The sequence below is a fragment of the Ahaetulla prasina genome, chromosome 16 (assembly GCF_028640845.1).
Source record: "Ahaetulla prasina isolate Xishuangbanna chromosome 16, ASM2864084v1, whole genome shotgun sequence".
NCBI lineage: Eukaryota > Metazoa > Chordata > Lepidosauria > Squamata > Colubridae > Ahaetulla > Ahaetulla prasina.
Window position 1 is genome coordinate 5,299,974 of NC_080554.1, and position 12,066 is coordinate 5,312,039.

The window sequence follows — 12,066 nt, forward strand, 5'->3', positions numbered from 1 at the left end:
CTGGCCCCATCTCTGCCTCTGACGCAGAGCCCTCCTCGGGGCCTTCCACAGACTCCAGGACTGGCCCATTGTCCTCCCCAGCCTCCTCACTGTCCGACTCCGCTGCCAGCTCCGCAGGCTGTTGGCCGACCACAACACAAGACCAGGACAGGTGAAGTATTAGTGTCACTTTGCCGGACCCTCGTGAGGCCACACCTGGAATACTGCAACCAGTTGTGACCACCACACAACAAAAAAGAAGTGGAGACTTTGGAAAAAGTTCAGAGAAGAGCAACTAAGAGGATCAAAGGCCTGAAGGCTAGAACATATGAGGAACGGCTGCAGGATCTGGGTCTGGCTAGTCTAAAGAAAAGAAGAATTAGGGGTGACTTGATAGCAATATTTCAGTATTTGAGGGGCTGCCACAAAGAAGAAGGAGTAGATAGATAGATGTATATGTATATGTATATATATATATATCTGTGTGTGTGTGTGTGTGTGTGTGTGTGTGTGTGTGTGTGTATTTCTTTGGTTATTAGGGTTTTCTCCCACGTAAAATTGGAAGTGTCTTGGCGACGTTTCAACGAAGTCTCATTTGTCATCTTCAGGCTTCAGCTTCGTGCTTCTGGGAGCAATGTGTGATTGCAGCTGTTTCTTCCTTTTTAACTGCTAGTGGGGGTTTGAACTGATTGGGTGGGAGCTTGGCTGTGCTCTGATTGGATGGGGTTTTTTTTTTGTGCTCTGATTGGCTGGGAGTGTGTCCCAGCCAATCCCCCTGCAACTCAGACTAATCTGAGCACAACCAAGCCCCCACCCAAACAGGACACACCCCCAGCCAATCAGAGCACAAAAAAACCCCATCCAATCAGAGCACAGCCAAGCTCCCACTTCGTCGAAACGTCGCCAAGACACTTCCAATTTTACGTGGGAGAAAACCCGAATAACCAAAGACCTACATACAAACACCCGCGAAAACCTCAGAAAACATATATATATAAAATTTTCTTGTGTTCGGTTGATAACCAGGAGCTGGTGAAGCTGACAATTGAGAAGCAGGAACACCCATCTCCCACTAGCCCGGTCAAGCCCACCTTACCTGTGTCTACAGCAGACAGGTGAGTAACCATTGATTTCTGGTGAAGGTTAAGATGGGTCCCCTGTGATTGACAGCAGAAATGGAAGTGATACAGAAATAAAAGGAAGGAAGTTCAGCGGTGTCTCCCCAAAGTTTAGAGAGATTTCTTTCCAAGTGTCGGAGATGTTGTGATTGCTTGGAGCTCCAGTGATACAATCTCCTCGTGGCTGGAGGCATGAATCTGATGTGCCCGGCAATTAGCTGTCTATCTCTTATTTCCTTTTATATCTGTCTGCTTCTAGGTCTTATTATCCATCTATCCATCCGTTTATCCTGTCTATTGATCTATTAATATTTCCTGCATCTACCCTCTCTCTTTCCATTGATATCATCTCTCCATTTCTGTCTCTATTCGTTATCTACTTAATCTATTATCCATCCATCTAATTATCATCCAGTTATCAATTCAAGTATTTTTGTCTTCTGTGCATCCATCCATTCACCCATATTTATTTATCTGTATATCTGTCCATGTCTTCTAGCTCCAGAATCCGCGCAACGCTCTGGCCCCATCTCTGCCTCTGACGCAGAGCCCTCGTCCGAGCCTTCCCCTGACTCCAGGACTGATCCATAGTCCTCCCAGCCTCCTCACTGTCCGACTCCGCTGCCAGCTCCGCAGGCTGTTGGCGGACCACAACACAAGACCAGGACAGGTGAAGTATTAGTGCCACTTTGCCGGACCCTCGTGAGGCCACACCTGGAATACTGCAACCAGTTGTGGCCACCACACAACAAAAAAGAAGTGGAGACTTTGGAAAAAGTTCAGAGAAGAGCAACTAAGAGGATCAAAGGCCTGAAGGCTAGAACATATGAGGAACGGCTGCAGGATCTGGGTCTGGCTAGTCTAAAGAAAAGAAGAATTAGGGGTGACTTGATAGCAATATTTCAGTATTTGAGGGGCTGCCACAAAGAAGAAGGAGTATATATATATCTGTGTGTGTGTGTGTGTGTGTGTGTGTGTGTGTGTGTGTGTGTGTGTGTATGTTTTCTGAGGTTTTCGCGGGTGTTTGTATGTAGGTCTTTGGTTATTCGGGTTTTCCCCCACGTAAAATTGGAAGTGTCTTGGCGACGTTTCAACGAAGTCTCATTTGTCATCTTCAGGCTTCAGCTTCGTGCTTCTGGGAGCAATGTGTGATTGCAGCTGTTTCTTCCTTTTTAACTGCTAGTGGGGTTTGAACTGACTAATCTGAGCACAACCAAGCCCCCACCCAAACAGGACACACCCCAGCCAATCAGAGCACAAAACCCCCAGCCAATCAGAGCACAAAACCCCCAGCCAATCAGAGCACAAAACCCCCAGCCAATCAGAGCACAAAACCCCCAGCCAATCAGAGCACAAAAAACCCCCCAGCCAATCAGAGCACAGCTAAGCTCCCACCCAATCAGTTCAAACCCCCACTAGCAGTTAAAAAAGGAAGAAACGGCTGCAATCTCACATTGCTCCCAGAAGCACGAAGCTGAAGTAATTTTCTTGTGTTCGGTTGATAACCAGGAGCTGGTGAAGCTGACAATTGAGAAGCAGGAACACCCATCTCCCACTAGCCCGGTCAAGCCCACCTTACCTGTGTCTACAGCAGACAGGTGAGTAACCATTGATTTCTGGTGAAGGTTAAGATGGGTTGTCCCTTGTGCCATCCACCCCCTGTGATTGACAGCACAAATGGTGGTGGTACAGAAATAAAAGGAAGTAAGTTCAGTGGTGTCTCCCCAAAGTTTAGAGAGATTTCTTTCCAAGTGTCGGAGATGTTGTGATTGCTTGGAGCTCCAGTGATACAATCTCCTCGTGGCTGGAGGCATGAATCTGATGTGCCCGGCAATTAGCTGTCTATCTCTTATTTCCTTTTATGTCTGTCTCCTTCTAGGTCTTATTATCCATCTATCCATCCGTCTATCCTGTCTATTGATCTATCAATATTTCCTGCATCTACCCTCTCTTTCCATTTATATCATCTCTCCATTTCTGTCTCTATTCGTTATCTACTTAATCTATTATCCATCCATCTAATTATCATCCAGTTATCAATTCAAGTATTTTTGTCTTCTGTGCATCCATCCATTCACCCATATTTATTTATCTGTTTATCTATCCATGTCTTCTAGCTCTCTTTTTCAATCTCTCCATCCATCTATCCATGTCTGTCCATCTGCCCATCCATCCATCCATCCATCCATGTCTTTTAGCTCTTCTATCTCTCCATCATCTATCTATACATCTATTTATATTCTCTCCATCCATCCTTCCATATATCATGTCCTTTGTTGCATGCTCTCTCTCTCTCTCCTATCATCCATCCATGCCTTCAAGTATGCACTTTATCTCTTCTGTCTCTCCATCCATCCATCCATTCAACCAACCAACCATGTCTTCTAGTGTGCGCGCTATTCTCTTCTATCTCTGTCTCCATCCATGCCATCTACCTATCTATTTATCAATCCTTCCATTCTTGTATGTATTTATCATGTCTTTTATTGCATACTCCATCTTTTATCTCTCCATCCATCCATCCTTCCTTCTCCCATCTAATCTATCTTTCTACCTATGTACCAACCCAGTCTCCTGTCCAAAGAGACAACCACTTAAACCAATAAACCAAAGTAGGAAGTCCTGGAAGGAGAAAAGCTAAGCCAACATATATTTGCATGAATTGGGACGATGTGCCGTCTTGCCTAAAAAAAGACAGGGCCGGCCAGCAGCTTCCCTGGCTGGCCGGTGCCCCAAGCACGCTCTCGGCTCTGCATCAAATCTGATGCAGCCTGCTCCCTCCGTCTCAACCACGTTTATCCCCTCTCCAGCCAGTTGGAGCTTCCCTTGACGGATCGTGAGATGGAGATCCTCAACAAAACAGCGGGGTTGACGCCGACCGCAGAAGCATTGGCAGATGCCACAGACGAAGAGGTCGCCCCACCGAAGCCGCCCCTTCCTTGCATTCGGGTGGCTGAAAACAGGTAAACGCACCTGTAAGAAAGTCATAATTCCGTCCTTATGCTTCCCGGTGCTAAAGAAGGGCTGTTTTCAGAATATTCATGGTCCGCAACTTCAGAATTTGTATGCAGCCAGTTTGGGAAAACCGGTAGTGGCAACCTGCGGGTGGGCCGGTCACATTTCCAGTGCTGGGCAAACCAGTTGCTACAGTATGTGAAACCCACCTGTCGTGTCCCACCCCCACTCCGACGAACGAGTCAAGGAAGTCCATAACAAACTTGGCAACGAAGCCTCTGCAGCTTGCCCAGTTCCTTCGAGGTTTATCAGGGCAGGCAGGAGTCCAAGTTGTGACTTCAGCGATAGGGTCCGGTATCAGCAAACTCAATAAGACTTTGCTTGACTCAAGGTTGGAATGCCAAAAGCATAGGCTGTGGGGTGTGGCTCCATGACTCAGTATTTATCCAGGCCTGCCCCTCCCTTCCTTCTGCTGGCATTGCCTCTCAGATCTCCGGAAGCGAGGGTCCACCCACCGTGAATTGTCTTCAGCTGGATCTGCTGTCAGCATCTGGGAAAGGGAGGGGTCAGAGGGAGTAGGGCCAAGTAATTCCAGCACCTGGCTGGCTTCCTGCCCTGAAGGCTGAGCCAAAGGAACACACGCTGTATGAATGAGGTTTATCGGGCTTGTCCTTTCACTCCTGGAATCCTCTCCGGGCATGGGGCCAGGGCCGGGGGCTGAAGGCATGACAGGCCGTTCATCTTCATTATCGGACACAGAGTCTGATAAAAGGCCGGGTTGGAGACGGGAGGGGTCCGGCTGAGGAGAGGAGGGAGGACGAGTCACAACACCACCTGTGCTCAACATACAAACACACCGCTCAAAAGTTGGAACGCCACTGAAAAAAGTTGACTTACGACCATTTTTCACACTTAACGACCGTTGCAACCTCTCCACGGTGACGTGATCCAAATTCGAGGGCTTGGATGAAAATATAGTTAGTAAAATACCAGACTGTGTGGAGATGGATAGATTGACAGTCAAAGTAAAAGACAAAGGAAGAATCAGAATTTTTTCCCCCCTTCTTTTTAACATGGGATTTGTTTCACCAGTGGTTAGATAAAAGAGGTAGAAATTAAAAGATAAAAGATTACCGCTATGTATACATAAAGGATGAAAGACTACTGCAAATAAGTAAACATGATTAGCATTTTGTATAAGCAATTGATTCACACTGTACATTAAGCACGTGTATATTAAAGGAAAAAAATGTATAAATTAAAAAAAAGAACATTTGAGTGCTTGGCAACTGGCGTGTACTTATGACTGTTGCGGTGTCCCGGGTGTGTGTGTGTGTCACATGACCCCCTTTTACAACCTCCTGACAAGCAATGGGGGAGGGGAGCCAGATTCATTTAATAACCGTGCTACCAATTTACCGACAACTGCAGTGTTTCGCTTAAACAACGTGGCAAGCAAGGTCATAAATTGAAGCAAAAGTCACTTAACAACAAGATTTTAATTTGTCTTCGTCTTACGCAGCCTCCCACCAGCCTTGCCCCCTAAGAAACGTCAGTCGGCGCCGTCTCCTACGCGAGTGGCTATTGTCGCCCCCATGAGCCGGACAACCAGTGGTTCCAGTTTACCCATTAGGATCAACAAACAGGTAAATTGCCGGCCGTATCTGACCAAGAAGCTATCCAGTTTGGATGCTGTGTTCATTTAAAATCTTATTACAGGTAGCCCTTGACTTACAATTCATTTAGCGACCGTCTGTTCAGCACACTGAAAAAAAGTGACTTACGACCGTTTTGCACCCTGCAACATCCCCACGGCCAAATTCGGACGCTTGGCAACTGACTCCTACTTAGGGTGGTTGCAACGTCCCCGAGTCACGCGTTCTCCTTTGGCGACCTTCCGATAAGCAAAGCTAACGGGGAAACCGGGTTCACTTTAACAACCGTGTGATTCATTTAACAACGGCAGAGATTGACTTGTAACAATCCAGGGCAAGAAAGGTTGCAAAAACGGGAGGAAAGTCACTTCTCAACTGTCTTGCTTAGCCGCAAGAAATTTGGGGGCTTTGTTAAAGGTCGTAAGTCAAGGATCACCGGCGCAGAATTCAGGGGCCAAACTTTGGAGAATACGTCCAAATTTAAGATCGTCTCCTCCTGCCCGTCATTCCGAAAGCACAACTTCCTTTCTGGATTCGGAGACTTAAAATGTACCCGTCCGTTTTCCCCTTATTCCGAAAGAAGAAAATGGAAGACTGTTGTCAGGATATCCATCCAGGTTGACTTTGTTAAGTATCTCTTCTCCTTCCCACCCGCAGGAATTTGAACATGATTGCTACCCCCAACGGAGGCTGTCGGGGGGCAGCCAATCCTACGGTGGGGAGTCTCCCCGTCTCTCGCCCTACAGCAGCATGGGGAAGCTGAGCAAATCGGACGAACAACTATCCTCGTTGGATTGCGACAGTGGGCAGTGCTCGCACAACACAAGCTGTGAAACCTTAGGTAAAGAGAACGGGGGACCTGGTGCCTTTTTTTGGTTCTTATTTTCGGGGAAACATGGGGTATGTATGTGTATATGTGTATATACATATACATATACATATACATATACATATACATATACGGGTAGGTCTTGGCGTATTTGGGTCTTTTCCCGTGTAAGGTTGAAAGTATCTAGGGGACGTTTCGACGAGATCCAACTCGTCATCTTCAGGCTGGTCCTTTCAGCTTGGTGCTTTGCTCGCACAAGCATGAAGCCGAAAGCACCAGCCTGAAGATGACGAGTGAGATCTCGTTGAAACTTCGCCTAGATACTTTCAACCTTACATGGGAAAAGACCCGAATACACCAAGACCTACATACCTATACTCGTGAAAACCTACACAAACATACACACACACACACACACACACACACACACACACACACACACACACACACACTGTATTTTTGGAGTATAAGACACTCCAAACTATAAGATGCACCTACCTTTTTTGGGGAGGAAAACGGAAAAAAAAAATCTGCCTCTGCCTCCCAGCAATTTTCCTCCTTGCAGCAAACAGCAAACAGCCTGTTTCAGTTTCAGCACAACCTGATTAGCAGAAGAAGGGGGAAAAAAAAACCTGCCTCTGCCTCCCAGCAATTTGCCTCCTTGCAACAAACTGCGGAGGCCGAAAATGGGGCAGGCGGAGGCGGCACTAGGCCATGGCAATCCCTGCATCCTGAAACAGCTGATGGCCAGGAGGCCGATCCAACCGGCAATCAACTGCTCGTGCTAATCAGGCTGTGCTGAAGCTGAAAAGGTCTGTTGGCTGTTACAATTGCGTCGAAGTAAAAAGTCCCCGAGGCTCCTTCCGACTCTCCTGTTGTTCGCATCGTTTCTCGCTCTCTTCCCCCGCAGATCATTACGACCCTGATTACGAGTTCTTGCAGCAGGATCTCTCGAACACGGACCAGATCCCCCAGCCGGGACTTGGCGTGCTCAGCCCTTTGCCAGAGGGCCTGCGGGAATCCGCCTCTCCGTTTCTCGGACAGTCTTTCCAACTTCCAGAGAATTGTATCTCCCCGACCGCCGCGCCGGCTGTTGAGGTCCCGCCAGCTCTTCCCGAGAAGAAGCGGAGGGGGACGGGAGCTCCGGTTTTCGACGTCTCCGGTGGTCGGGTCCTCCTGGAGAGGCACCCTTCGCAATACGACAACATTTCGGAGGAGGACTTAAGCGTCCCGACGCTCTTGCCCTGGGTGTTCACCCCTTTTGCGGCTGTGCTGCCCTACCAGCCTGGGAAGCCAGCCCCGCCTGTTGAATTCTTGGCTGATTTCTCCAGTCCCAACAGGGAATCCGAGGAACCTCCGCCACTGCCGGAGAAGAAAAACAAACACAGTAAGTGCCCCCTCGATCTTTTTTTTTTTTAAAACAAACAAACAAACAAACAAACATGTAATTTTATTAAAATGTTTTCGAAAAGGAAGATTAGAAAACTTAACGGGAAGTAATATTTGGGATAAAGGAAAGAGCGGAGAAAAAGAAAAAAAGACGAAGCCCAAAGTACAGGAAAAGAAGAAAATATAAAGAAATGGCTTTTGATTTCCTGTCTTCCTCCTTTCCTTCTTTTTGCCTTTCCTTCCTTTCTTCCTTTTTCCCTTCTTTTCTCCTTCCTTTCTTTATCTGTCTTTCCTTTCCTTCTTTTATTCCTTCTTTCCTTCCTTCTTTCTTTCTTTTCTTCCTTCTTTCCTTCCTTCCTTTCTTCTTTCCTTCTTTCTTTCTTTCCTTCCTTCCTTCTTTCCTTCCTTCTTTTATTCCTTCTTTCCTTCCTTCTTTCTTTCTTTTCTTCCTTCCTTCCTTCCTTCTTTCCTTCCTTCTTTTATTCCTTCTTTCCTTCCTTCTTTCTTTCTTTTATTCTTTCTTTCCTTCCTTTCTTCTCTTTCTTTCCTTCCTTCCTTCCTTCCTTCTTTCCTTCCTTCTTTTATTCCTTCTTTCCTTCCTTCCTTCTTTCCTTCCTTCTTTCCTTCCTTCTTTCCTTCCTTCTTTCTTTCTTTTATTCCTTCTTTTCTTCCTTCCTTCCTTTCTTCTTTCCTTCTTTCTTTCCTTCCTTCCTTCCTTCCTTCCTTCCTTCCTTCCTTCCTTCCTTCCTTCCTTCCTTCCTTCCTTCCTCTCACCCTCCCCTCTTTTCCTTTTTTTTCTGTTTTCTTCTTTTTTAAAAAAACCATAACAAGGGAACATTCCCAGCTCTGCAAAATAACAATAGCACTGTTTCATTGTTTTGAGGGGCTGCCACAAAGAAGAGGGAGGGGGCCGGGGCGGTCGGTCAACCTTCTTCTCCAAAGCACCTGAAGGCAGGACAAGAAGCAATGGATGGAAACTAATCAAGGAGAGAAGCATCTCAGAACTAAGGAGGAATTTCCTGACAGTCAGAACAATCAATAAGTGGAACGACTTGCCTGCAGAAGTTGTGAATGCTCCAACACTGGAAATTTTTAAGAAAATGTTGGATAATCATTTGTCTGGAAAGGTGTAGGGTTTCCTGCCTGAGCAGGGGGTTGGACTAGAAGGCCTCCAAGGTCCCTTCCAGCTCTGTTATTCTATTATTCTTCTACTTCCCATTGTAGGGCAGTGAGTCGCCTAACGTAATCCCCAGAACCATATCATAAAGCCTAGGAGATATATAAAAAAGAATTAAGTCTTAGCAAGGTTAATCTAAAACGTTTCCACCCACCCACCCACTGCGGTGAGTTTCTCTTCTACTTTCCATCGTAGGACAGCGAGCTCTTCGAAATAGCGCCCCAAACTTCCTGCCTGTTGCATGTCTCCAAAACCACAACAGGGGAACTTCCCCACCCCAGCAAAATTACAAAATTAAACTAGACAAATGTATGATTCACCACCAAGATCTGAGTAATTATCCCAACGTCAACAGCCGTAAAACCTAAAGAATTTCCCTCCCAAGAACCATGAAGATTATATGATTACCAAGGACTTTAAAGATAGATAGATAGATAGATAGATAGATAGATAGATAGATAGATAGATAGATAGATAGATAGATAGATAATAGAAAGATACATAGAATAGATAGATAGATAGATGATAGATAGATAATAGATGATAGAATAGATAGATAGATAGATAGATAGATAGATAGATAGATAGATAGATAGATAGATAGATAGATAGATGATTGATAGATGATAGATAGAGTAATAAATAGATGATGGATGAATAGATCGATAGATGATAGATAGATAGATAGATAGATAGATAGATAGATAGATAGATAGATAGATAGATAGATAGATAGATAGATAGATCGATAGACAGATAGATGATTGATAGATGATAGATAGAGTAATAAATAGATGATGGATGAATAGATAGATAGATGATAGAGAGATAGAGAGATAGATAGATGAATAGATAGATGATAGATAGATAGATAATAGATCGATAGACAGATAGATGATTGATAGATGATAGAGTAATAAATAGATGATGGATGAATAGATCGATAGATGATAGATAGATAGATAGATAGATAGATAGATAGATAGATAGATAGATAGATAGATAGATAGATAGTTGGTTGATAGATAGATAGATAGATAATAGATAGATAGATAGATAGATAGATAGATAGATAGATAGATAGATAGATAGATAGATAGATAGATCGATAGGTAGATATTGATTTAGTGTCATTTTTGGCCCTTGGTTCCCAAATTCGCTTCTCCACTTCCGGCTTAACTGCTGGTTTAATCACATGGCGACTCTCACTTAATCCTTATTTGTTTAGATGCTGGTTCAGCAATTTGTGGTTCAGCAATTTGAATAATCACACACACAAAAAAGGAACAGGAAAATGTTTTTGAGTCTGTTTTAGAAATCCGGATAAGAATTTTGCCCTCTGGGTTAAGAGTTGAGCAACTGAGGGATTTTAACGTTGGACTGGTTGAGTCTGATTTGTGTTTATTATTGTAGGTAGTCCTCGAGTTACGACCGCAATTGAGCCCCAAATTTAGGTTGCTAAGTGAAAAAAAACCGTGTGAAGTGCCCTATTTTACGACTTTTCTTGCCGAAGCTGTTAACCGAATCATTTGCATTTGCTAAGTTAGTAACCCGGTTGTTAAGTTCCCCCACTGACTTAGCTGATCAGAAGTTCACGAAACGGGATCGTCGTAAATGTGAATCGGTTGCCAAGCATCCGAATTTTGATCGCCTGATCAAAACGGTCGTAAGTGTGAAAAACAAACGGTTCTAAGTTGCTGAAAAAACTTGGAACGGCCACTAAAATGAACTGTTGTAAATTAAAGACGGCCTATGTTCCGATTACTTTGGCATTTTGTTTGATTTGGGCTTCGTGCAAAAGAAGACACACACACACACACCCCAAATCCCCCTGTACCAATGGAAGAGAATATTTGTAGCTCAGGGTTGTTGTGCTCTCTTGAGTCCCGTTGTTTTCTTGCGGACGTTTCATGACCCAACTAGGTAACGTCATCAGGATTAGAAGGGAGTGAGGTTCTCTCTCTCTCTATCCAACTGGCTTGCCCTCGTAGTGTTGGTGGGAGGGAGCTTGGCGGTTGCCTTGACTATGCCGTTTCTTCGTGGCTTCTTTATCTGAGTTGTTAGGTTCCTCGCTTGTTTACTTCTCGATTGTTGGTCATCTGGATGCGGATTGCTGATAAGATATTTTGTCCTTTTGGGGCTTTTTGGTTGTGTCTCTTTTGAATGGTGTCTACACGTTGCTTATCTCATTGTGCCCGTTGATGGCAGATGTCAGGGTTCCAAGGAACGCCCCCAACGAAATAAAGCTCTGAGGCTTGAGGCTCCTCAAAGTTCCAATTTATTAGAGATGTCACGTTGGCACAGCTGGGAAAACCCAAATCGGAAAGCTTCCAGGTTTTCCACCCCCGGTTGACAGTTCACAGCCCTGCCCCACACACACAAGTTCATCACATTGTCCAATCCACTCTTCACACTCAATTGGATACAATCTTCAGGCAGTCCTCCATCAGACGCTGGATGTCCTTGAATACGGAATGTTGTTATGACTCACTTTCTACCGCTCCAGCAACAACCCCCTCCCAACTTCCCCGGCTAAAATATGCGGCAGTTAAGAAGCAAAACGAAAATTGCCTTCCAAAACTGACAGCGGGTGTTAAGCCTCCAGGAATTCCCTACGGTAATTGGTTTTGGACTTGATCCAGGACAATGATTTCTCAACCTGGAGGGGCGGGTGGGTCATCACAGCGCATGCGCTGAAGGCTTGAAGAAATGTTACGATTTCAATCTTGAGTCCAAATCTTGGGGGTCCGTAGCCATGGTCCATGGCCGCAAAAGGTATCTAAAGGGGGTTTATGGTGAAGGAAAAACTGGATCTAGGATAGTTGGAACTATGGTTAAGCCTTAAAGGTCCTCGTCTTAATTTTGCATCTTTTTTCTGTGAATTCCTCCACACAACCAGGAGGCAGGAAGAGGGAGAGGAGCAGGGGTGGGATTCAATTTTTTTTTGCTACCAGTTCTGTGGGC

At 45.1% G+C, this 12,066-nt stretch overlaps 1 protein-coding gene across 1 annotated transcript in view; it reads left to right on the forward strand.

Moving 5' to 3' along the window:
* The window catches only part of RAPGEF1 (Rap guanine nucleotide exchange factor 1), a 76,844-nt gene that overhangs the window by 38,518 nt on the left and 26,260 nt on the right, over positions 1 to 12,066 (forward strand). The window contains exons 5-9 of the mRNA XM_058159315.1: positions 1,006 to 1,094; positions 3,908 to 4,060; positions 5,575 to 5,698; positions 6,365 to 6,548; positions 7,447 to 7,923. Coding sequence (XP_058015298.1) covers positions 1,006 to 1,094; positions 3,908 to 4,060; positions 5,575 to 5,698; positions 6,365 to 6,548; positions 7,447 to 7,923 — 1,027 coding nt within the window. The remainder of the gene's footprint in view (positions 1 to 1,005; positions 1,095 to 3,907; positions 4,061 to 5,574; positions 5,699 to 6,364; positions 6,549 to 7,446; positions 7,924 to 12,066) is intronic.